The sequence below is a fragment of the Belonocnema kinseyi genome, chromosome 8, assembly GCF_010883055.1.
Source record: "Belonocnema kinseyi isolate 2016_QV_RU_SX_M_011 chromosome 8, B_treatae_v1, whole genome shotgun sequence".
Lineage (NCBI taxonomy): Eukaryota > Metazoa > Arthropoda > Insecta > Hymenoptera > Cynipidae > Belonocnema > Belonocnema kinseyi.
In genome coordinates this window covers 116,088,230-116,115,652 of record NC_046664.1, presented here as the reverse complement: position 1 = coordinate 116,115,652, position 27,423 = coordinate 116,088,230, and the positions used below count along the sequence as shown (strand labels likewise).

Genomic DNA, 27,423 nt, shown 5'->3' with positions numbered 1-27,423 from the left:
ACAGATGATAAGTCTATGGGATGTAGAATCGAAAGCTTTCCGATAATCAATCCAGGCCATCGATAGGTCACGCTGGTAGCATGCTGCATCTTTGCAGACACACCTATCGATGAGCAGGTTCTCCCGACTTACGGCTACGCCTTTCTTTCAGCCTCGTTGTTCATACATTTCTTGTCACACAGGTTGAATTGCTCGAACAATCCTATTATTTAGGCTAGCTGTGAATATCTTATGAAGCGTGTTCAGACAAGTTATTGGGCTGTAGTTCTTCGGGTTAGCTAAGTTGCCTATTTTCGGCAGGAGTATTGTGCGCCCTTCCACCAACCACTCTGGAATCGTTGAAGAAAACTTCTTCCACCAGAAGATTTTGATACAATCTGGTCCCGGTGCGGAATGGGTTGTGGGTGTTCGACAGTAACTGGAGGGTCTTGGAAGAGTCGATATGGGTCAGAGAGAAACTGTTGATTTTCTCTGACTCATCTCTCCCTCCGCTCTAGACTTCTCTTAGCGTCAGATAGTATCCGTATTCTCTCAACAATATGCTGCCTGATGGTCAGCAGCTTTGACTTGTTAAGTGTGTGATAACGGGTCCGGAGTTCGCGCGCGAACTTTCGAACCTTTGCGGTAAAATTCCTGCCAGATGTGATGTAGTCAATCACACATTGAATGCGGGACGCATACTGTCTTCCCCAGCCTATATTTATGGCAAGTTGATGCATTCGTCATTTGGTCTTATGATCAGCCGTTGGTTTTGTTTTACGGTTCGCATTGGCCAAAGCTCTCGCTGCATTATACACACAATAATTGATAGCCCAGAGGTCGCATTCACCGGAAAAATGTCCACGAATCTTTGTTGCCGGCTTGTTCTAGCTGTGGTAGATTAGGCGTTTCGCTTACATAGCTCCTTTTACGGAGTAGTTCAGCATGGTTTCGCAGACGTTGCTGCGAAAAGTGCGATAGCTCCGAGTGTTTCTCGCACCACAGAGCATGCAACCGTGCCATGTAACCCCTTTCACGGGCCACACTCGCATCGTAGCAGTCTAGCAAGTCGTGATTCAGTTGCTCCGTCCACCCAAAGGTCACGAGATCCCGCCGATGCATCGCATTGAATCCATTTTCATTTGCTCCCCCAACTCTAGATTGGTCGGTATTGTTGGCCGACCCATTGTCGGGAGTCCTGCGCGTTCTGTTGTTTTGAACCGCACTTACTACAACTATGTTTGGTGTTGTCATTGTTGTTCCCACGAGAAGCTAGGGAAAGGGGTTCGTCCATCCTTGTAGAGCCCCGCATGCAAGGATATGGCTGCTTACTCTGAGAGGTCGCCCGGTATCCCAGAGTCACCGTTCTAGACACCTCACCCAGGTGCCATTCAGCTTTCAGCACGGTTTTTGTCACCTCCGCTTGGGGGTTAATTCCTTCGGGACCACCCCTGTACAATTGTCCGCGACTGCCTATTTATTTTTGTAACCATATTCAGCTGAAACCCTTGGTACAGGGACCCTCTATCCGCAATCCGAGGACGCGAAAGAAAGGGGGCTTATTCTGAAAAGTTAGATTTTTCAGGACGAGCGGTTGAAGTAGACCCTATAAATGCGATTGTTAGAAGAGAGGGAAGACACACGAAATCTTCCCTCTCTACTTACCACTGCATTCTCACGGAAAGAGATAGGTCGTAGACGCGGCTCACAGACGGGGTATAGATGAGACACATAGATAGGGTAGTGAGTGGTGGCAGGTGTGTCATAAAATCTCGAACTCTCGTGCAAAAGCCCGATTTCTCGGGTACCTGCCAAGGAGTATGGCCCCTGAACGAGGAGCTTACATGGCACGAGTGCATGATCTGTGGTGTTGGAAATACGCAGAGCTCTCGCATTTTTCGCATCAACGTCTGAGAAACCATGCCGAACAATTTTGGATAAGGGGTTATGAAAGCGGAGCGCCTACTCTACGGCAGCCAGAATATACCGGCAACAGAAAAAGAGAGGCGACACTGAGACCAACCGCAAGCAGGCATGCTACATAGGAACAGCGATGATTCAAGACCCGTAAAAACATTAACATCTACGTTTCTCTTAAACCCAAAGATCTGGCTCTATATGATGACAAGCTTCGTGAATATTTTTCAGAATAGTCTGACCTCTAGACTATGAATTGTGCTTTTTTAATGCAACGAGAGCTTTGGCAGATGTAAACCGTAAAAAAAACTAAAGGCTGATCATAAGAGCAAAATACGAACACATTAACTTACCACAACGATGGCCTGGGGAAGACAATATGTGACCCGCAATCAGTGTGTAATTAAATATTTAACACCTGGCAGGAATATCACCGACAAGGTTCGACAGTTCGCGCGTGAACTACGGATCCGTTATCACAAACTTAACAAGTCAAAGATGCTGTTTATTAGACAGCATATTGTTGGCAGAATATGGGTACTACACTGCCATGAACAAGTTTTAGGCCACCTCTTTTTTATGACTGAATAAATTATCTTAATTTAAATTATACCAGAGCTGAAAACATTTCTCTTCAAAAGGTTTATTGTTTTCGAAATTCTGTATAAAATAAGCCCATGTTGAAGCCAATTTGTCTAGTTTTTCAGTAGCTATTGCAAAAGTAGTGTAAATTTCAATGTTTTCTCAAATTCTCAGTAACTTCCAAAATAATCAACATTTTTTAATGTTCTTGCGCTAATTTTGAAGCTATTTTTCATTGTATCACAACAGCTTACGAGTATAAATTGTGAACAATTTCTTTTCGATTTGCAAAAAACTTGAAGTTGTAATAAAAAAGTTGGAAAAATTTGAAAACATCTTATCTGTCGGCAATGTCGGCAATGTAATACGGTAAAAAATCGAAAATCAGCCCAAGAACATTAAAAAATGTTGACTATTTTGGAAGTTATTGAAAATTAAAAAAACATTAAAATTTACAATATTTTGCAATATCTATTAAAACTAGACAAATTGGCTTCACTCTAGGCTTATCATATACAGAATTTCGAAAACAATCAACATATTAAAGAGAAATGAGAGGCATGAAGAACTATTCTGCTCCGGGTCCAGATGGTATCAAGGAATTCTGGTGGAAGAAGTTTCCTTCAACCTACCAGCATCTGACCAGCATCTTCACCTTATGTCTAAATTCCGTACAGTCTATTCCCGAGTAGTTGGTGGAAGGATGCACAAAGCTCCTCTTAAAGATGGGCAACTTAGTTGACCAAAAGAATTACAAGCCAATCACTGCTCTGAACATACTGAATAAGATCTTCACAAATATCCGAAATGATAGAATTGTTCAGACAATTGGACCTGTTTGACAAGAAAGGTACGATCAACGCGGCTTAAAGAAAGGCGTAGCAAGATATTAAAAGAACCTGCTTACAGGGAAGAACCTGCCATAAACTTATGACCTGTCTTTTGGAAAGCTTAAGGGTTCATCCGTACATTGTCAGGTGCATATAGAAATTAATCCTGCTTCGGAAAACCAGATTTAATATATCATCTAGAAAGCATTGTGTGACATCTAACAGCGTCACCTTTCAGGCGGGTGTTTTTTAGGGTGACACCATGAACCCACTCCTTTTTTGGTTTAGATTATTGCTATTATCTTTTGCACTTCACCATTCTGAAGAGTGCTTTTGCGGCAAACCTGGAATTCGTAAGCATAATATCACTCATGTATTTTACATGTATGATTTTAAAATATATGCTAAAAAAGAGCGAATACACATTGCTCTAAGGATTGACAAGGAATACTCTAAGGAAATTAGAATATTTATTGGGTCATAAAAATGCGCCAAGGTTTATTTGCAGCGAGAAAAACATAATAGCATCCCCGAAGGCCCTGAGTTTGACGACAGAAGTTCTGTACGACACCTTTGCGCTGGAGAGACCTATGTATACATGTGCGTGCCACAAAGTTTCATTCAGGACATGACATCTCTAAAGGATACTTTCTGATGCAGATACAAACTTCTAATCCAGCAGATTTGGTCTTCCGGACTTTTGGCGAGAAACAAAGTGACTGCTACAAGCTTGCTTGTCGTCTCGGTAATACTCTACTCACTTGGGGCGGTTCATGCCCGTGACGCAATGGGTGATTCTGCTCAGCAGAATCCTACTGATATACGACTGCCTTCTACATTTAATTTTAGTTATTGAATGCGCATCTGCCCTTGAAGAACTTAAAAAACAATATAGTGATTTTTATTCTCCTTCAGAGCACTGGATTTAAATGATCTATACTTACAACCAAATTTGCAGTTCTCAAGAATTAAATAAAGTAATGAAGAAGTTTATCTGAATGAGTTTTAGTCATATTGAGAAAGCACAGATATATAAAATACAAAATGTGATATTCATTTAAGGAATTTAAATCTGATCCTCAATCAATTTAAAAGGCGGTATTTTCCTTCTACGAACTCACGACTGATTTTTTGAAATCGAGCAGGAAATACTTCGAAGGATACTACACCCTACGTAACTTGAGTTTTCGCCTGTGGCGAAAGCGAGTAGAGTGAAAATCGCTAAATAAATCCAGTCCCAGCTGGGCAGATTGCGAGCTGTGGTTTGTTGTGCGGTCGCCTGTCGTGATCCTAGCGGACATTTCCTCTCGTCTTTTGCAAAAGAGATTCTTACGGACAATACGTGCTTTCTATCAAATTAAGCGTTAGACAATCTGAATTAAATGGCTTATGCCACCGCGCATGTGGTTTGGAGGACCTAACAGGGTTGCTTGTATGTGTGGGTTCCCACTCTAGTACTACTAGTGCTACCAGTGCGCTCCGCTGCTGTTGGCGATTTAAGAATAGTTTGTCGCATATTACTTACTATGTTTGCAAATTCTATCGCTTTCTTATGGATTTGCCATACGCTACGTTCCTCAAAGATGGAACTTGTTATTTGCCTCCTTTTTTTAAATTGGACTTTGGCTGGGTAGCTTTTCAAGTAGCTAGTGTCCATAAACGTGATAATTGAGCATTGCAGCCCCGAGACTGGACTGAAAGCGAGAGTTTCGTGTATATAATGAAAATGATGAAATATAATCCTCAAAGAGGGGGTATTCGAAAAATGGTTTGGTTGTTGTTTGTTTCTAATAAATTGAAAATATAATGTATTTTATGAGCTCAGGAAGAAGCGAACCGCCACCGTGACTGTACCTATGATAAACTAAAATATCGGCGTGAATCTATTGTTAGAGAATTATAGGCGGTTAAGAGAAATTAAGTATTATTAAAACATTAAGGAATTCAATTTCCATATTTTGCATCAGGTTTGTTACATAACGACGAAACGATTTAAATAATAAAGATGAAAATTGGTTACTCCGTTTAATTTCTGTTTAAAGTTTTGGTAATTGTGTATACACTTTAAGGTTATATTCATTATTGACAGTATTGACCGATTCTCCTAATCTTTTTTTTTATTATTATTTTCGTAAATTCTACCAAAAATTGATTGCAAAGCATGATTTCTGTAATTGAAGTGGTGATCATTATTGACGGTTGATTTACTTAGGTCTTGATCAATAGAGAAAAGCAAATGCAAATAAATCAGAAATATAATATGGTTCTGAATTAGCATTAGCTGCATCTGTCAATCTTTATTTGGAGGGTGATAGGAAAGCTGCAAATCTGGTAAGGCAAGTAGCCTTTCGTTACTCTGAGAGTGTTGATGGAATTCGGCAATGTATACAGACTTTAGACCGTATACTGAAGACGAGGCATTGGTAATGATTATAATGGATAAGTTGACGAAGCATCAGTATCGCAAGTATCTTAATCAACTAACAAAACTACTAGTCAAAATCAGTTAACCTGCTTTGAACTCGCTACCTTTCGCATGTATTTCGAATTTGACTTTGATCGTGAAGTGGGGTCTTGATGGTAGTTCGGGCCATTCAGCCTATAAATAGCAATATCTGGAAGATTTTAATGATTAAAACCTTCTCATTGCTTCACTTGTTCTCAGTTTTACTAAACATGATGAATTAGGTGACATTTCGATTTCTCATACTCTGCTGTTGACCATGATTGATGGTAAAGTTTGCAATGCTATTACAGCAACATCTTCTTCACAAAGATATTACGTTTGCGGGGCAATACCAACTATGATAAACAACATTGGCGAGGCTGTCAGAAGAAAAACTGATCCATCTACATTTCACTTTGGCCTCTCCCCTTTATATGCCTCGATTAGGTGTTTTAAATGTTTGCTGTACATCTTCTACCGCATGGAATTCGAAAAGTGGCAAGCTCGAAGTCCGCCTCAAAAGGCCAGTCTTAAAGAGAGAAAAAAAGCTATTTAAGCAGCTTTTAAGAGTAGGATGGGTCTACTGATTAATATTCCCAGGGCCAGAGGTAGCGGGACAACCAACGACGGAAATGCAGCTCGCAGATTTCTTAGCGATCCTAAAACTTTACCTGAGATTACTAGAATTGACATACGCTTGATATAATGATTTGCTATGATTTTACAAACGTCGTCTTCTGGATTCGAAATTAATAGCGAAGTATCTTGGATAATAGCTCTTAATGCAGAAAGACTCTACATATGACTATATGGTTGGTATTGTATGTCAGCTTCTGTACACAAAATTCTGATTCATGATGCAGTGATCATAGAAAATGCTTTATTGCCGCTTGGTTAACGCTCAGAGGAAACACAAGAATCATTTAAGAAAGTTCTGAAAAACTGCAGGGAAAAAAATGCATGGAAAATTTCAAGAAAACATATCATGACCGATCTGTTAGATGCACTGCTTCCTGCGTCTGATCCTGTAATAATGTCAAAAACACCAATTCCTCGAAAGCAATCAAAACCCTTTCCGAAAGAAGTTATTGCTCTTTTGAAATTGCCACAAGTACCAGCAAATAATTCTTAACACATTGTTGATAGTTCTTCAGAAGATCAAAGCGATTCAGACAATGATTAAATATCTTTCTTAGTGAGAGGCGAGGGGACTCACTTTAATAAAGCACCTCGTTTGTATCTCGTTCTTTACGGTTGGCATACTTAAACAGCGGCCGCGAGCAATGTAGATGACAAAAGTCACCTCTTGATGCCTTTTTTAGAGCTACCATCTGCCGCTCCACAGGTTTTTAGTCCTCCTACCAATACTCTAATGACTCTGAAAAGTTCAAGATGTTTAGTGCATCTTCCGTGCACATTGCCTGTAGCCGAAATCACAATAGGATTAATAATTCGTTTGAATAGTAACATCCCAATATAATATGTAATCTTCGCTTCCTAAAACGGGCATTGGAAATTATAATATATATATATAAAGTCATCAATTTGTTAAGAATCCTAGGTTTAGGGCAAGTAGTTGATCCATAATGTCCGCTACATCATTATGTTTGTTCGTATATTGTCTCTGAGCCATTACACGACAGCCATCAATAAATATGTGCGAAGGATTCGATTGTATCTCCGCATAATCGGCACCGGTCAAGCACGCCTTGATGTCACACGCGTTTGCGACCATTTCTGGAGCTGACAACCTTGCCTTTTATCACAATGACGAATCCTTCCATTTCTGGGTTCAGAACACCCTTTTAGCCAAATATTGGATGCCTCACTATCCACTTCATGTTGATCTAACGTTTTAGAGTGCTCGCCGTGGAAAACCTTCTGTCGCGATTGTATTTCTAATTGTTATAGTGCTTCTGCTCTGATATTCAAGGCCTCATCTGAGGAAAAGTTCAAGGGCGTTTAGTCAAGATCCGCTCTACGGATTGTGCTGTAAAACCTAACATATAGTTTGTTGTTAAAACAGTTTTGTTACTGAATTACTTGTGACATACAGACTTTTTCGACCATTTGATGAGCCCGATAAAGTACGTGAGGACAGGAATAGCATAGATGTTGATTAGTCTGATTTTGTTTGCCTAGTTTAGAGAATTCTTCATAATCAATCTGAGCCTCCTAGTGAAGGCAGTCATTACGATTGTCTTAATTATCGTATGCTGAATATCTTTAGATTCAAGAATACCTAAATAATTATATGACTTGCCCGCAGCCGTTGCGTTGATGTCATTTTCGAACTCTTTCTCTAATTCTGCGGTTCTTACCCCCCTCCCCCTCCCCGGAGTAGAAATGCTTCGACTTAAGTTCGACTTGGTTATGTCTTGAGTTCGTCTCCGAGACATCGATGTCTGGCTGCGTCTCAAAACTGAGTCGAGACATTAGTCTTCGTCTTACTTTTATGGCTACGATAGGTAAAACGGCATTTACTTGTCCCAAGTCAAGCCTTGTCTTGGCTAAGACGAGGTTTACTTGTCTCAAGTATACATTATACAATATTATTAAATCATTGACAAAGATTAGCTTTTATGACAGCAGAATGACACTTTTTGTAAGACAGGTATACAGTCGAAGTTATAAACCGCTCGTGTTTAAGTCATAAAAATTTGACTCAAGAGATAAATTTATGTCTTCAAGACATAGAAACTTGTATCCAAGACATAAATTGAAGTCTGGATCCGACTCAAAACTGAGACATGCTCAAGTCGATCTTTTCGACTTCAGCATGTCTTGATTGGGGGCAATTCAAGTCGAACTCAAGTCGAAGCATTTTTACTTGGGCCTCTGGTTAAATTCTTTGTTCTGCATTTTCTAGTCCAATCTCCATACGGATATCATTGGAAAATTGCCTTCCAACATCGATCATTTGCTGCAGTTTCTGGGCTGAGCTAGCGTTCAGCTTCAGGTCACCAATGTTTAGAAGATGAGTCACTTAATGACCATCCTTATTATCATGTACTCTGAGCCCATGAGAGATGCTGTTTGGTGTTCTACTCAATAGGTTTAACGTTTAACAGAACAACAATGCACTGAAGAAGCCTCCTTGAAATATACCCTTCGTAAGCCGTATGAATACAGTTATCCTTTGTTGTTCATGATCAAAATATTTGATTTTTTTACCCCAAAGCCTCATCACACGACTTAGAAAGTCAATGATACATGGGCAGATTTTTTAAAATTTTAAGACTTCCAACAATTTTTCCATTTTCGTTTGAAACTTCGCACTTTCGTAATAGAGACGCACCAATTCCGCTTTCATTGTGGTATCCCTCTTGATGCTCTCCCACGGTATTTCTGTCGAGGTGGTTGGCTGCAAATAGCTAACGCTAGCTAAAGCATCCTCAGCAGACACAGTTGATGTTCCACTTCTTACCGTTTGTCGCAAATGTTCTTGCTGGCCAGCTGCTTGATTAGTGAGATCTGCCTGACCATCTCGCAGCTCACCATAATTACCGCCCGCATGCTCTGGTACCAGCGACGATTCCAGGGACGCTCCCAACAATTTTAGTGAAGGATTAAGCATTTCAAGATCTTTAAAATACTGTGCATTATTATTTATGGAGTTTGGTGTCTTCATAGTCCCTTTCCTCTTCATTGTCCGCCTGTCTGGCATGGGAAACACTGTCAGTAGCAGTGCTAACACCAACATATCTGTCAAAGTCATAAGAAGATAGCTCAAGCCCTAGCGCGACACCAACGCGAGGACACCTTCGGTGGGGTGCTGAATAATCGTAATAATAATAATAATAGACATAAGACATAATGGACATAATAAGACATAAGGTTAGACACTCGGACTTCACCTCAGAGGTCCGGGGTTCGATCCCTGAGCCGGTACCTCTAGAAATTTTTCAATGTACCTTTACCGAGGTTCTGGTGGTTCGGAACCCACCTTAAGCTGTAGGTCCCCCCATCGTGTACTTGACTGCAACCCAGTCCGTCAATGATGTGGTAAAAACCAGGCTTTGTCCAATATGTCTGGGCAGACTGCTCACATCAGATCACTTGATTGCATTATAAAGATGCGTCCGTGACTGATGATATATACCGGGACAGCCCCGTGCGGTAAAATAAGAACTTCAAATTGCACCATGCTCGTAATTTTGTACCTAGAATATCACCGCAAAAGTTTTGAAAGATCTATTACAGTAACTTATAACATCCTCAATTTATCAGTCATATGACTTAGTCCATGGCTATGATAAAAAGACCAGGGTTTCACCAAATATGATTCTTAAAATAATAATTATAATAATAAGAGACTAAAAAGAAAACCGTGGGACGTGAATATTTAATACTTACATGGGAAAGAAATTATAATATTTACGCATCAGGCTTTTCTTTTTAGTTACTTTACTATTAGAACATTAAAATTATAATTGCAACGCACTTGTCAGAATGAACATTATTATCAACATTATTGTTTCTTTTCAATATATTTAAATAAAAACTTGTTTCATTAAATATTATTGATATTTTTTCAGTTCTAAATATCCCCTATACTATATTAGTAGGTGTCAGTCCATAAGTATGGCGGTGGTCTCTATATGAAATTCCACGTAAATATTTACACGTGCAATTCTACGTAAATTTAAACGTTGATACCTTCACCTGGGTAAAGTGTAAATAGACTAAATTTAATAAATTGAAATCGTAATAGTAAGGAAAATTATTCTTGGGAATCTTTTTTTTTTTCCAGCCGTAATCCTAGGTCCGTTGCTGCAGCCTTCGATCACATATTTTTGACAAATCTACCCAAAATTTTTGGATTGCACCCCAGATTTTTTGTGGCACCACAGACATAGAATATTGCATTTAATTAATACAATTGTAACTGGGCTGTGGGACAAAACGCTATCACCTCTTTTTTCAAAACGTCATTTCTGAACATATTATTGGCTATGGTAATTAAGGAAAAATCATTTTTGAAACTGAATACGCACACTAACCTTAGTTGCACTTTCTTAGTCAAAACAGGTTAAGAAATTATCTACCCAATTTTCGGAGCAATTATTATTGACCTTTAATATTGCATGAGAATTTAAGGCTAAAAATAAAAAATTAGATTAATGAGTTTACAAAAAACAAATACAAATACAAGAGTTATACAAAGGCATTTTGAATTCTAAGAATACCTTAAGTAGTGAGATTAGAAAAATATATAATAATACTTTTTTCCTAAGTTTCTAGGTAGAATGAGCACGCGTCTTTAAAAATGTAATGTTAATGGAAATTTTGTTTTTCATTTGAAATATATCTTTATTTTAAACGAATAGTTCTAATTTGTTTACTTTCACCTTCAAACACTAACGGGCAATCAAGAATCAATTATTGCACAAAAAATTATGTTGAAATGTATATGCAAGAAAATTGGTCATATATGAACTTTGGGGAACCCAGAGATATTTTTTAATTTCCAGAAAACTTTAGGTGGGTGATCAGGGTATTAATTCACAACAATTTTTGCCCCAGGCGTTTTGCAAGCCCGAAAAGAAAAAGGTTTCGATCACCCTTACTATGGAGTTGCGACTATGTCACGTTGTCGATGCATATCTAGTGAGAAACTCAGGCTGTCATTATGCTTTTCGTGTAAAAAAATAATTTTTGTAACTGTAAAATGGTATTTGGTCTGCTTATGACTTTTCAATCTCACATAAATCGATATTATTTCCAAAATTCGAGGCTAAGCTACCCCGGGTTCCACAGGTTATCATAGGACCAGATCAAGACACCCATGGATATAAACGTCGATCCAACTTTAAATTTTGGACATTATGTTTTTTTTTTGCCAAAATGCGAAATTGTATATGAAGCAAATATCAATCAGCGGGAGAAAAAATGTCATGTAATTCAAAAGCAAAAGAAAATCACATTATTCTTTCCGCTTGCGAGCTAAAAATGATATTTCACCAACACTAAATATAAATAATTACGTAGATTAAAAAGATATACTAACCTTACAATATTTTCTGAGTAAATTATTAGATGCTTTAATGCAGGACAGTTGGTTTTAGCTTCAAGAAGCATTGAAGCATAATTTTTCATTCGAAATACTTCAGGAGCAATTACCGCTTGCAGTTGAACCTTCTTAAGACAGAATTCAAGCTCTACTTGTTGATATGCTGGGTTAATGCCCACCATAATTAATCCTGCTCTAACTGCAGCTACATATGCAATAAACCATTCCATGTCATTTGGACCCCAAAGTCCAATACAATCTCCTTTTCTTAAACCTAGTTTTCTTAGGCCAGCAGCCAATATATTTGCTCTTCGAAGGGCTTCTGAATATGTTAAACGAACATTCTGATGAATAGAAACGATGCAATCGCGATTTGGCCATCTTTCTACAGCTGTTTCGAAAATTTGTCCGATAGTTGTATCAGTCAATGGTAAAACACCCGGATGAAAGAGATAGGAGAGGTTTTTATCTGGCGTTTGCGTTGCCTGCGTAGATTGTGGTCGATATTGAGTTTGTGATAATTTTTTTCGAAAATTAAAACCTCCTAGAATAATAAATTAAATTCTTTACTCAGGTCTTTTTTCAAATAATAAAGTAAAGTTTAGCTTAAGTTTAAGAAGTTAAATTGGACATATATGGGGTATTATTTCTGAAGTGCACCCATTCAAAAAATGAGAGTGGTTCGATCTACTACAAACTTGGGCAAATCGTTGTGCTATGGAATAACAGTTTATAGGGAAAAATTTTTGTCATTTAGGTAAATATTTAACGAAAGAAGGGGGTAGGGGATTATGGAATTTTCCTGGATATCGTATATTTCGGTGATTTTCAAACTGTTTTGAAGGCAATTAAAAAAATGTTGCCCAGTTTGGAAAAATATATTTTTTGCCTTTAAAAGTGAAGGGTAAAAATAAATTTGACTTTCTTGGAACCCGTGCGGAAATTGCCTTATTTAAAAAAAGGTAACGCTCAGGTCCGGCTCAGGATGGCTGACTAATAAATCTAAGTAATGGCTTTCTTTAGGTACGTTTACCGCCCAAATAGTCTTCACTAATTATTAAGTGAGACAGTCTGAATTATACTGTACTTACGGCAACTTTACGGCCTTGACTGTTGAAGATCAGGCGTACTAAAAGAGGTTCCAGGTTAAGGCACCAAACGCGCACCTTTGTCATACTTTATTTGATACCTACCGAGTGTAAACGCGTTCCAATTTAATACTTTTTACGAAAAATGGATCGTGAAAAGAAAAGGTCTGAGTAGAAGTCGATCAAAAAAAGTTGTTTGATTCCTGATGGCCTAGAAAGTATACGTGTGAATTTTCGATGTATATGTTGCCTGCAAATTTCGATTAAGTGGACAACCAATATCGATAATGTAGGATCTTCCACCTTTTTTTCTCGTATCACGATGACGGGTCGAATAGCTCGAATGTAGTGATCCGTGTGGATAGTAACATTTCAATATAAGATGTAAACATCGTTTTCTAAAACGGGCACTGGAATGTACCCTTAGAACAGAATCCATACGGTTAGAAGTCTTAGGTGTAGGAAAAGTTGTTGATGTAGAATGCCCGCCACGTCATTCTATCTGTGCGCATATTCGCTTTGAGACAATACGCGACAAACATCAATTATGTGCTCGATGGATTCGTTTTTATCTCCACCTAATCGGAATCGGTTAACCATGTTTTGATGCAATGCGTGTTTGCAAAAATTTCTGGCGCTGACAACCCTGTCCTTAATCGCAATGAAGAATCCTTCCGTTTCTGGAAATGGCCGCCTGTCTTATTATAGTTTGATGTTTTAGGTTTAATATGGTTGCTGCCCAATGTCTCGAGAAAATTTTTGGTTGACATATATCATCAGTCACAGACGCATTTTTGCAATCCAATAAAGTGATCTGGCAAGAGCACTGTGCCTAATTTCACGTTTTGGGTCAAGCCAGGCTTTAATCTCATCATTTACGGTACGAGGGGCCATAAATGGGTATAGATTTATAGATTAATCTAGAATTCTCGCGTTGTTTATTTAAATAAGACGTTCGTTCCGGGACCCTGCTCTGGTCCAGGCTGCCGATCAATCTCTCTAGTAATACATAACTTTTTTCAAATAGTGCGCAAGTAGAAGAGTCTATTACTTGGATTTCCTCCCATTCTAAACGAACTTCCCTTGGGGTACCAAAGACATAAAAAAATGCTTTCAAAGCTTCATAAACATATTTTTTTAATTAACCTAAAAATCATTTGAAAAATGATTTATTGTACCCTGTAAAAATGAGAGTATTGAAGTAAATTATATGGCATGGCTATGAATCTAAACAAATTCCGTTTTTGTTCGAATGCGCTACTTGGTATTCGACGGTTTTCGTTCGAATCATTTTGAATGCACAAAAAAGTTATAGCATTATTATTGGCTTAATTGTTATGCCATTGAATTCATGACATTGAGTGCATTTGAATGACTGTATCAGTTCAATACAATGCAATGCCTTCAGTGATCTGCCGTCCAAACTAAAAAGTTATGTAAGTGCTCTCGGAGTTGAACAAAGATATTAAAGAAAAACCATTTGCATTAAAAACTTTAGTATGGGAACATTTTTTCAATAATGCAAGTAACCCTTTTTGGTGAAGCGCATGTGATTTTTCTGATTTTGCAAAAAAAATTCATTATATAAACAATTTCTATTTAAAAAAGTACTTTTGGATTTTTCTGAAATCAAATCCCAGCTTAGAAGTACGCAAAATCGCTTGCGGAGTATTTCGCTGTAAAGTTCTTAAGCTTTCAGCCGTCGATACAACAAGAAAAATCCTCAAACGCCATGAAGCGGATGCCGAATTTAATCGTTGTCGCTTGCAGATTTTTTTCGCTTGGACATCTTTGCTTGACTTAAAACATTTACAACTTTAAACATTAAGTACAGTATATTTACTTTTTACATTATTTACATTTGCATTCATCCCTTTTATTTAATGACGTATTCGCCTTCTCTTACAAATTTCAGGCACCACAAAGTACTTTCCATACATTTTTATATTTCACTTGGCCAATTTTCTCAATATTCGGAATTTCAAACATTCATTTGTCCTTATAAATAATTCAAAATTATAATGTTACCCAGATAGATGAGCTTTTATAAAGTCATCGTTGGAAACTATTTTCTTCAAAAGTACAATGAAGAATATGACTTATGCGGTATGCCTGAATTCAGAAAAAATGCTCTATGACTGTATTTTTTTTTAAATTGTAATGAACATTTGTTATATTAACAATAAGCTTAGTTGAAGTATCCCTACTTTTGAATACTAATTTCTTGGCTTGTAATGATTATTTCATAAATTTACAAAATAACATTCGTCTATTACTTTTTCAACTCCAAGTATATGTATCTATCTAAGAAATTTTTCTCAAATAAATATGTAAAACAGAATCCAACGAAGCTTCTGCATGGAGCAAATTAAAGGCAAGTAACTACAGACCCTGGCGGCAGATATTACGGAGATCTTTAGGCACGCCCACGCTGTTGTACTCACTGCAGTGCACGCCCTTTACTTCACCCCGGGCAGCTGCAGGCCCCTAAGCGCTTAAGGTCACAATTCCTACGCTAACTTTGATTTAAATCTGGCACCACTCTCAACAAAACCTTTATAGGTTTATTTTTTAATTTTCTCTAACAAGCAATGAAATCAACGAAAATTTAAAGTTTCCAACAAATTTGATAGAAATACTTCTCTGTCGTTCAATGGATTTGCACGTTTATTAAAATTTTGAATCGAATGATATATAGTTTTAGGAGTCACTTTTTTGATAAAAACTGAATATAACAATTCTTCAAAAGTAGGGTAACTTTGAACAAGCATATGTTTAAAATCATTGATTATTATCATCTCAATTTTGCATATATCCCGTGAATCTTATTTTTTTACGAATCCAGGCATACCACATAATATATAATTATTGACAATGGATTCACATAAAATAGCAGTAGAGTTCTGTGAAACATGGACTGAAACTGGAGGGGCAGACGAAGAAGGAGGCTCTCTGGGTGCTGATAGGCGAGGTCAGAGGGTTGAGAAAGGACGTAAGGGGGGTTATGGAACAAATGGAAAGTATGAGGAAGGCCCTGAGGATAAGAGATGAGGGATGCGAAAAGGAGGTAAAAGAGTTGAAAGGGGAAATAGAAGGATTGCAGAGGGAGGAAGTAAGGAAGGAAAAAGAGGATAAAATAAAGCAGATGAAAGCAAGGCAGGGAAAGTTAGGACGGGTGTTAGAAAGAAGAATAAAGTGGCGGTAGTGGAATTGGAGAGCTGGGAAGAAAAAGTGGGGGTAATGCGTGAAAAAAAAGGAAAAAGGGCAAAAAGGTTTTCATCGTTCAAGTTTCGATGAGGAAAAAAAGGGATGTGCGGAGAATGCTAAATGACAGGTTTAGGAAGGAGAGGAGTGAAGGGAGAGTGGAGAAGGTAGGGTATCGGAAAATTAAATTAGATGATCTGAAAGAGAAAGTGAAAGGGGTGTGCAAAAGAAGGTATTTAGGAAGAAGAAGAACGGAATGGTTAAGCCGTGGTGGAATAGGAAATGTAAAAATGATGAAGAGATAGGCAAAAAGGAATTACAGGAGGGGGAAGGTGGAAACCGCGAAAAGGTAGGAGTACGTAGAAGCGAGGAAGGAGTTTAGGATGATGTGTAGGAAGAAATATCAGAAAAAAGAATAAGAGCTGGAAGAGAGGTTGAGAAGTGTTTAGACAGAAGGGGACGTGTGGAAGATAATTATTAGGTTCAGGAAACGTAAAAATGACTAAAGGATAGAGACGCAGGTAATGAAGTTGAAAAAAACTAAGGCAGCATGGCTGGACGTGGTAGAGAACAAAGCGTGGCTATTTGGCACACAAGATGTAAGGAAGAGGCTGAAGGAGGTAGTAAAAAAAGTATGAAAGGGAAAGAATTCCCAAGAGGGTAGAGGGAGGGCTTGATTATACCACTGTATAAAAATGGGGATAGGAAAAGGCAGAAAAATTATAGAGGAATCACGCTAATGAATACGGCGTACAAAATATACGCCATGGTGTTGGAAGATAGGCTACGGAAGCATTTTGAAGAGAAAGCAATACTACCGGATACGCAGGCAGGCTTTAGGGACGGAGGGAAGGATTACTATTGACAATATTTACGTCTTGCAGCACGTGATGGTTACAGAACTAACCAAAAAATGTACCAAAGTGTACGCGTTCGATCAGACATGTCTCCTTCGGTGGATAGGGGAAAGTTGTAGGAGGCAATGTAAAAGAGGGACCTGGAGACATGTCTGATCGAGAGGGTGAGGGAGGTATATGAGAAGACGAAAGATAGAGTGAGAAGAGGGGAGGGGATCTCTGAGGGTTTCTGGATGGATAGGCGGTTGTGGCAAGAGTGCCCGATTAGCCCAACACTTTTTCCAATTTTAATCGCAGATATGGAAAGTAGCCTGGCGGCCGGAGTGGTGGGAGAAGTTACGGTAGGAGAAGTCAGGATATGGTAATTTGAATATGCAAATGACAAAGTGCTACTAGCAAAGAGCGAAAAATCTTTAAAGGAGATGATAAAAAAAGTTGAGAAGATACTTGAACAAAAATAGGTTAGAGTTAAATGCGGACAAGTCGAACATTATCGTGTTTAGCAAACGAGGTGGGAGAGATAAGGGAGATGAGGGAAAGTGGAAGGGAAAAGTTTTACAGGAGGTGAAAGAGTTTGTGTTCCTGGGCTTCCTGTTTCGGGGTAATAGGGGAGTAGATGATCATATAAAAGTGAGGGTGAGAAGGGCAAATGTGGTGATGAGGCAGGTGTGGGGGCTGAGGAAGAGGTTGTACGCAAATGATTTTGTAAGGAGAATGAGTTTGTTTGATTCTCTAGTGATAAGTGACTTATTTTACGTAACGGAGGTGTGTGGTATGAAAGATAAATGAGGAGGTAAATATGATACAGAAGAGGTATGTGAAGTGGACACTGGAGTTAGCAAGGAATCCGAAAAACTATATTGTCAGGGGGGGGCAGGAAGAACGAGTTTAGGGATTAAAACGGAGAGTCAAGCGTGTAAATATGAGGAAAAATTTTTGAAAGAGGGGAGAAGTGAGCTGATTAGGAAGCTGAGATGCGGTTGCATGAAGGATTTTAATAGGTTCTGACTTTCTAGAGAAGAGAATGTGTGTATTGTGCGGGAAGGAGAATGCAAGAGATGAGCACTGCTTGGCGGAGTATGAAGAGGTCAAAAGCAGTCGAATAAGCATAGTGGTATTGTTGCGGGGGAGGGGGGACAAAAGAGCAGTAGCTTGTAAATAAGATTGTAAATAGATTGTAAATAAGAGAGAAAGTAAATGTAAGAAAACTTTAAATATTGTAAATAGTAGACAAGCAATAGGTGTTAGGCGCGGAGGCAGAGGCTGGCAATGCGAGGCATAGCGAGAAAATAGCCACATGCTTGCGAGGCGAGGTGAAGCGAGGAAGGCTAGGCTATAAATGCGAGCGGATTAGACATCTTATTCAAAACTAGAGCCATGGTACTTGTGTTTTCTCCCATTGTGACCATTTCCGTACGGGAAATGGCCACCATTATGGCGATTTTCAATTCCACCTGACTATTTTGTGGCGACTAGCAAAAAACCCCATAAAAATAAACTCTTTTTTAATGTCTTTTAATACGCACCTATTGACGCACTTATTAAAATTCCAATAATGCAAAGTTTCAAAGAAAGTCTTCGTGATGGTATCAGAATGCTTTTTCATCTGAATATATCATTCTAAAATTAAAATAGAAGTATTGAAAAATTGTTTTAATTCAAAAATAATTTCGTAAAATTTGTAAGATTGCAGAAGGCTTTGCGTTCATCGACTCGAAAAATACCAACAGTTTTTTAAGATTTTCTCTTACATACAGTGGATCAATGTAACAGACTTAGATTTTATATTGATATAGCTAAGATTTCCAATAAACTGTTTGAGATGAAGCACATATAATTGGAAAGCTCTTACTAGAAATTCTCAAATAAATCAGCTACCTAAATATTAGAGTTGACTAAAAAACGGTGAAATCATCTTTCACATAATAGAGTGATCTGTTCCAAAGATTCAATTTACTCACTTAAAATATTAAAATAGATCTTCTTTGAAGGATCAAATAAATTTAAGAGTATTGAAATCTAATGCATGGAAACTGTGAATCAAGCATTGAAAAAAGGGTACATTGGTAACGTGAACATTTTTTTCTATCATTTTAGAATCTTCTAGAAAATTTCCACAAAAAAGGAGATATTTTTTAATAGATAAATACAGTAAAATTATATGTAGCATGTATGAGTTAGAGCGAAAGAGAGATGAAACGCGAAAGAGATAGAAGTATTTAGTTAAAAAAATGTTTTAATTGAAAAATAATCTTCTAAAATTTGCAATATTGCAGAAGGGGTTGCGATTGAGCGACTTAAAACCAGTTACAAATCTCACAGCATACCTCAGCAAATGAATTAACCCATATAAAATTATTGCGTGAATTTTAAAAAATACCAACCGTTTCTTAAGAGATCTTTTTTTGAACAGTAAATCACTTTGACAGTTTCAGAATTTTATATTGAAATAGCTAGGAAGTCAAAGAAACTATTTGAGATCAAGAAAATTCAATTTCAAATCTCTTGTCAGAATTTACTTACTTGAAATAAAGTATCATGAATGATTAAAATAAATTCAACAGTATTAATATTTAATGCATGGAATCTGTGAATCAGACATTAGAAAAGAATGATACAGTGATGACATGGATATATACTTTATGTAACTCTTAAATCAAAATGTAGTGATATATACAAAATTTTAAAAATACAAAAATTAATATAGTTCGTAGAAATCCAGGATGTTATATTGCTTTGTCGGTAATTAATTTAATGTTGAGACAATAAAAACCTATCTTACCAAGATTCTACAGCTATAATGGCTAATGTCATGTTTGCAGAATATTCTTGATGACGTCATCAATATTGTACTGAGCAATTTCTGAAGAAAACTTTTTTCCTAAACAATTTCATGGTTATTTTCAATTATGCATTACACTTTTTACGCTGCAAAATAAAAACGTTATATTTCAAACGTATCTAGACGTGTCGATTGTAACTTAGAAACTCCTAGAAAATTGCGACAAAAAGGGAGATATATTGATATGAAGTATTGATTGCCTATATTAAAATAAGCTATTCCTATATATAAAAGCTCGTACCTCCATTAGTCGCACATGGAGAAGAATTTCTTACATGGTGAAGTTTTTCTTCAATCACGTGGTTTATTCTTCAATCACGTAGTTTATGGCGACCGCTTTTTAAAATCTATAATATTAATCGAACTAAAAAACTGGATTTCTATTTTTATCGATCGCCGATAATTATTTCGGTTTGTGTCTTTTTATTTTCACTTTCAATAACAGCTGTTATTTTGCAATGAATTATTATTTTGGATAATATTTCAATTTCTTTTTCATAATTCTTCAATCCTTACATCAAATTACTGAAGATACTTTTTGCCAAAATGTGCTTTATTCAATGTTATAGGAATAATAATAATTTAAAGGTTATGTTAAAATCTAATTTTTTTAAATGATATAAAAGATTATTAAGTTTATAGATATATTGTGAAATCATTTAGTTTAATAATATTATGATATAAATTAGAATGAAAAATGTTATTTAAACATAAAGTTATCATAAACTAAATTATAATTGAATCGATTTATTACTTTCATATTCTAATTATATTAATGATTTAATGATAAAAATAATAAATAATTTTTATATTGAAATTGATAAATATCGAATTTTTATTTAAACGTAATCTAATGACAACTTACTTTACTATTTAATGTTGGAACTATATTAATTTTTAATTTTACATAAGTGAGTCTTTAAAAACATTTTTTTTAACGGTTTAGTTATACTAATATTTTAATAATTTCTTTATTTTCAAATTATAAAGCTAAATAATATTATGTTGTACATCCGCCTTGCTTAAAAATAAAATTATATAATAAGAAACAATAATACTAATAATTATAGTAACGAGCGATCTTCCAGGGCTTCCGTTTATTCTTACCGTAAAAAACAAACATTTGCCACAATTTTGAATTTAACTTTTACTTTTTAATTTCCTTCTTCACGATCAACCGATTGGCTCTGCCCTATTTCATTCCTGTGAACCTCTCTAAGACATGTGCTCATGTCTCCAATTCGTATCGACATACTTTACACAGATTCTCCTCTTCATCCATCCAATATCTTCAAACTCTCACTCCTTCTCCCATTCTGAACCATATCACCATACTCCATTTGTCTTCCTTTTTTTATATTTTTTGCAGATATTCTGATTCCTCCAGCCCTTTGACCATCATATAGCATCTACTTTACCTCGGATCTATAATCTTTGTCCATCTCTCGTCTCCCGGTTTAACTAACAGCTCTAACTGTATGTCGTGACATGCCATAACCCCTTCTCGTATTTTACAAACCCTTCTTAGTTTTCTCCTTTCTTCCTTCCATTTTGAATTTCTCAAATTTCCTCTCGCCTCATTGTTCCGAATTTCGCCCAAACATGCATATGTTATTCTGCTTCCCTTCCCCTTTTTAGCTTCTCTTCAAACCTTCACGCTATCTTAATTGGTCTGGTAACCATTTTTTCCCTTTCTAACTCTTCTGTTAACATTTATCCTGGACAACTCCAGCTAAATCCCATTAGCCACCTCAGAAAAGGCTCATGTACGCTCTCTAGTTTCCTTTGTTCCTTCCATCCCCAGATCTCCACTTCATAACACAACTGCGCCCAAACCAACGCATGAAACAACCAGAACCTCATTCTCCAATCGACCTTGAACCTTCTCTTTCCTATGCCCAATACTTGGCCCATTACTTTACTCGCACATTCAATTATTTTCCTCGCCTGCAGTTCATTTACCCCTCCTGCCTCAAACCAATAACCTAAGTAACAGAACTCCTCAACTCCTTCCACTGTTTGTCCGTTCATCTTCCAAACGTAATCTATTACGGTGTTTCTGCGTCTGAGACACATCACCTTGATCTTCTTCAAATTCACCGTCAGATCCTTTGCTCCTACCAGGGGGGTGACTCGCCATGCAAATCCAGTGAGTCAGTTTTGTAAAGAACGGTAGAAGATGAAAAACTGGCGCCACTAGCGCCACGCTAATAAACTTCAAGTGCTAAAATATCAATATAAATAATATTTTTTCTACTTTTAATTACTTGAATGATTCTTATGTATTATTACATTATAATAAAGATACACAAGAAATTATAAAAATTATAATTTTCAACATTTAGTATATTGTATTAATCGCCAAGGGGTGCATTCCACCGCGAAATTAGCCTGTGCACCGGTATGCGTAATCTTCATGGATCATGCGCAGTCGTCATTGAATGTTAACGATGACGGCTGCATATGATCCATGACGATCGCGCATACTGGTGCGCAAGCGGTGAAATGCACCCAAGATTGTGAAAAGATTATCAGTATGAAAGCTATTAAGTTTGCTGTACATTTAGTCATATATTTATTTTAAAATTGGATTAAAATATAGAAAAATGAATTAAATATGGACCAAAGACATCAATGTACCGATCTAAACTGTCGATCAGGGTACGGCTCAACCCATTCAAACGAAGTAAAAAGTTTTTTCTCCGTTCCAAAAAATGAGGGTGAACGTTGGCTACAAGCAATTAGGCGTGAAAAAAACGATTTTATTATTAAACCTGGGCATTCAGTGTGTTAAGATCACTTTTTCAATGATCAGATAATTTGGAAAAAGGAAGTTTTAGTTCCTAATTGAACGTTTATGGCGGTAAATATTACGATTTCTCGACACCGATGTCCTTTAAGCTAAAATAACCGAATGGCTCTGACGGTTTCATATTGACATTGATTTTTAATTTTGAAATATTCTTGTTTTTGCCGAACTTCTAGATTATTTTGGTAGTGTGTAAAATTTTAGTTTTAATAGTTTAAAAAATTTAAACAGTATTTTAAGACCCTTACTATCTTTAAGAAAAATTTTAAAGTAAAATTAATAACAGTTTTCAATTATCGCAAAATTTCGATATTTATGTATTATATAATTACATTAATTTATTAATAAATGCAATTATTAAACTATATTATAATTGTAAAATAATGATATCCTTGCATTCATAATGGTAAAAGAAAACTAAATTAAAACTAGGGGATTTCGCTATCTCAATTTCCAAACTGCTCTGATCATTGTTCGACGGCTGACTTTTTTATCAGACATTATAGAATCCTTTGTCAAAAAATCGTGCTTTATTAGACGACGGGTTTTTAACAGCCTTCGGACAATGCTCGGGGCAGTTAGGAAATTGGGATTTCGAAACCCCTGGTTTACCAGGGTATTTGCCCCTGGTATTTACTTTAATATTTGAAATGATTAATAAATTACTATGTGTCCAGGTTTAACAATTAAATCCCTTTTGGCACGCTTAATTGCTTGTTACCAACTTTCAACCTCACTCTTTAGAACGCAAAAAAAAACTTTTTTTAATCCACTTGAGCGGGCTGAGTCGTACCCTGATTTACGGTTCAGAGCTATACATCGATGTCCACCCATTTTGATTACCTATTTATCCACAAATGAATAAAATACGCCAAAAAGAGGATAAAGTTATGAAAATTCACAAGGATTTACATGCAATATAATAACAGACAACGGGCAGACCAGCCGTCGCAGCGGTTGCGCTAATTACACCTTTAACGTGTTCCTTTCTTGCTTCTTGCATCATCTACACATAACCTTCAGGTAACATCTTTTTTATCTCCTTCCAGTCCTTCTCATCTGCCCAAGTCTCACTCATCATAATCACATCCCACTTTTCTATCTCCTCCCAAAATCCTTATTCTTGTTCTTCAAACCTGATACATTCCAGAAAGCTATTTTCACATTTCTCTCCTCCGTTCCCTCTTCTTTCCTATTTACTTTGTGTCCCCTTTGCCGTTTAGAAACCCCTCTGATATATCTCCAGACTCTTTTTCGTCTACCTTCCCCTGCATTTCTCAAAACTTTTTTCCTTAATTCTTCTAATTAATCATCTCCGCACCATTCCTTCCCATTTATCCATAACATGTCTCTCCCTAACCACACCATATGTCACTTTTTCCTCTCTTCCCAAGCCCTCTGCTCTTTTTTCCATCTCCTTATCTTCTTTCTCCATATGAGGTCTTCTTGAATTCTTTTCCATCTTCCTCTCAATAATTTTTTTCCCTCCATAATTTTCTTTTTCTCCTCCTCACTCCCCACTCTTACTAGAAACATTCCTTCTTTTCCTTCGTTCATCCCTCCTATTCGCTTGACTCTCTCTACCCTCACTTCCACTCTAATGTCTCTCAAGACATTTTTTATTTCCACTTCTTCCGTTTCACTCTCCACTTTTATTCCCTTAACCACTAAGTTACTTTTCCTTTTTACTCTTTCTCCTCCTTCTAATCTCCTTTCAATCTCACTTAGTCTTTTCTTCAATATTTCATTTTCTCTTTGCACCTTCTTTTCATTCCCTTTCACTATTTCCTCATTCTTTGTTTTTCGCCATATGCACATTCCTAATTTCTGGATTGCTTACCCGTTTTCCAACTGTTTTATCTCTCTAGATCTCTGTTCGTCAACCGCTCTCTGTCTATTCTCAATGCTATCTTGCTTAACCCAAACCATGTCTTTCTCCTCGTTCCAGCATTTATCCCATTCTTCCAATTTTTCTCTTACCTTTTTCACTTCCCCCCTTACATCATTTCACTGCCTATTCATATCCCTATTCATGTCATCCAATCTCTTTCTTGTTTCCTCTCTAAACCCTTTTATGAGAGTTTCCAATTTTTCAAACATCCCCCCAACCCCCCTCCCCTATCTCTTTGTGGTGTTTTCTGTTTAATTCTAACTTTCTTATTATCCTTGTCCCTTTCTATCTCATCGTCCCCTGCCTCTCTTTGCCTCTCTTCCTCCCCTTTACTGTCAGTCGCGCTTGCCTTTTTTGCCATTCGTCCAGATTTCTGTTTGAACCCGCGTTGCCTAGCTTGTCGAGGTACTGTAAATTTGAAGGTCTTCCGCGTTGCATGCCCGTACCTAAGTCCGCTACCATCCCCTCGATGGCCGATTTCTCGAATCTTTCCTCAACGCTGCTGTCACTGCAATCAACGTCACACTTCCCCCCACTGCTCATGCTTTCAACAACGTCAGTTGTTGCTACCACTACAGTTTTCTACTCTGTGCGATCGTCCAGTAACTGTTGCCCTTTGGCGTCAGTTTGTGTTTCCCGCCTTTATCACCTACCTCTTGCCCTCCTTTCTAAGCAACTAATTTCCTAATCCTAACTTCAAAAACTTCACAGCTCCAGATTTTCACATCAAACTACTCACTTTCATTCTTCACACTTTTGCCTTCACTTCGCGATCGGTACCGGAAACGGAAGCCTAATAATATTATTATATAAATTATAATAAAAGTTTTTGTTAGAACATAAAGTTATTATAAGCTAAATTAGAATTAAATAGTTTATTATATTCAAGTTTTGATTATGTTAATGATTTCATGTGAAAAAAACTTATTATTTTTAGTTTAAAATGAAATAATATCGTATTTTTATTTTAAAGCTTTCTAATTAAAATTTATTAACTATTCAATATTGGAGCTATATTAATTCGAAATTTTACATGATTGAGTCATTAAGAACATTTTTTGACGTTTTAGTTTTAATAATATTTTCATTATTTTCATATTTGCAAATTTTGAAGCCTAATAATATTATGTTATACATGCTTATTATTTTTTATAATAATATTATATTCTAATTTCAAAATTTAAAATTATTTGAAAATTTAAAATTAAATATAATTTTAATAAATTTTTAATTGGTTTATTTAGTGTTTAATATTTAGTAAAATAAATATGTTATTTCCTCTTAGATTATGTAATTGAATATTGGCTATTCAATTTTAAATTATATGAAAACATATTTTGATTTTTTTAACTTAGTTAGAAAGGTTATAAATAAATTAGATGCAGAAAAATGCAGTTTCAAATTTGAATGAGAATATAATGTAAACATTATTTGAATGTTTTAATGAAAATAATTTTGTAATGCTTTTTATGTTGTGAAATGATTAATTAATTATCATCAACTGATTTTGCCAAAACTCACATTTCCTAGAATAAGTTTCAGAATTTAGTAATAAACACCAATTTTGGAAATGAAAGTTTTAATTTTTAAAAATTTAATGACTGAAAACTCTATTTCAATTAAGTAATTTTTCGGAATTATGGTGGTGTTCAGAGATTAATATTTTCATTCAATTTTCAAAATTCAATGTAAAAATGTTGTAATTTATTCCCTTAAATTAATATTTAGTCACTAAAGATGAAATTTAAAATTTTTAAAAAGATGTAGATTAAAAATTATTTTAATGTTTGAATGAAAATTATAGTTAAATGCCTTTTATGTTTCCAAAAGATTAATTCTGTATTAGGTGATACATTTTTTTCACAGTATTAAGCAACAGAAAATATGAAGTTTATTTTTTTTTAAATTAAGTACATGAATCGAGAAGCAACTTGAAGTTTGTGTAATTGAATATTTGAAATAGTTTGTATAATAATTAAAGTTTATTTCTGTTTAAAATACCCATACTTCAGTTATGTCCTCCCACCCCTCCCCCGGGTAGAAATTATAAGTTGGTTCTTAAGAGGCCCTGCCTAGATTTCATATTTTCTATCGAGACCATAAAGTGCCAATGCATCGAGGCCGCAAGCGGAAACGCCACGCTAAGCTAGCGAGGTCATCCATAGGCAACCCAATGAGGACCTATTAATAGGATCTTTTTAGAATCTAGATAGTCCCTCACATACTGAGAAAAACAATACTTCCGAATCCATGTTGATTCAATTAAAATATTTTTAAATTCTTAAAAAATTGATCATGCTTGAAATTCTGAAGTGTGATGTTATGGTTGCAATAGTAAAAAAAAAGTTTGACTAGCACATTGCTATAATCTATTACCAGAACTTTTAGATTTAAAGAAGGAAAATATTAATCCAAATGTAAAATACATTGTCTTTGCAAAAGTTCAATCTAAAGATCTTTTACAACTTTCTGAAGCCTCTGACAAACCCTCCTCCCTTTTTGTCATATTTTTATTGACATTCAATTCTTGATACTATACTCCGCACGTTATTCTAAAACTAAAGTAATTGTGAAACTTGCCTAGAGAAACTTATTACTAATAACTGAAGACAAACGCAGTTTATTAAAATATCCGCAAGGGCCGAGAACTGAACGCACACACAGCACGCTCTTATGTCGGACGCCTAATCCCCATGGTTACGATGCCACGCTGAATACGATATCATAAATGCTTGCCCGGGTAGAAATTGTAACTTGGTTCTTAAGAGGCCCTGTCTAGATTTCCCATTTCCTATCGAGGCCCTAAAGTGGCAATCTATCGAGGGTGCAAGTGAAAGCGTCACGTTCGCTAGTGAGGTCATCAGCAGGCAACCCAATGAGGGTCTATTAATAGGGTCTTTATAGAATCTAGATAGTCCCTCACACACTATTATTCAAAAGCATATGCTGTTGTTTTTTATTTTAT

General features: G+C 36.4%; 1 protein-coding gene across 3 annotated transcripts in view; it reads right to left on the bottom strand.

Moving 5' to 3' along the window:
* LOC117178191 (medium-chain acyl-CoA ligase ACSF2, mitochondrial) overlaps positions 1-27,423 on the bottom strand; it is a 267,801-nt gene that overhangs the window by 223,170 nt on the left and 17,208 nt on the right. For all 3 annotated transcript variants that reach the window (XM_033369485.1, XM_033369484.1, XM_033369483.1), the window contains exon 2: positions 11,765-12,311. In XM_033369485.1, the coding sequence (XP_033225376.1) occupies positions 11,765-12,311 (547 nt within the window). The remainder of the gene's footprint in view (positions 1-11,764; positions 12,312-27,423) is intronic.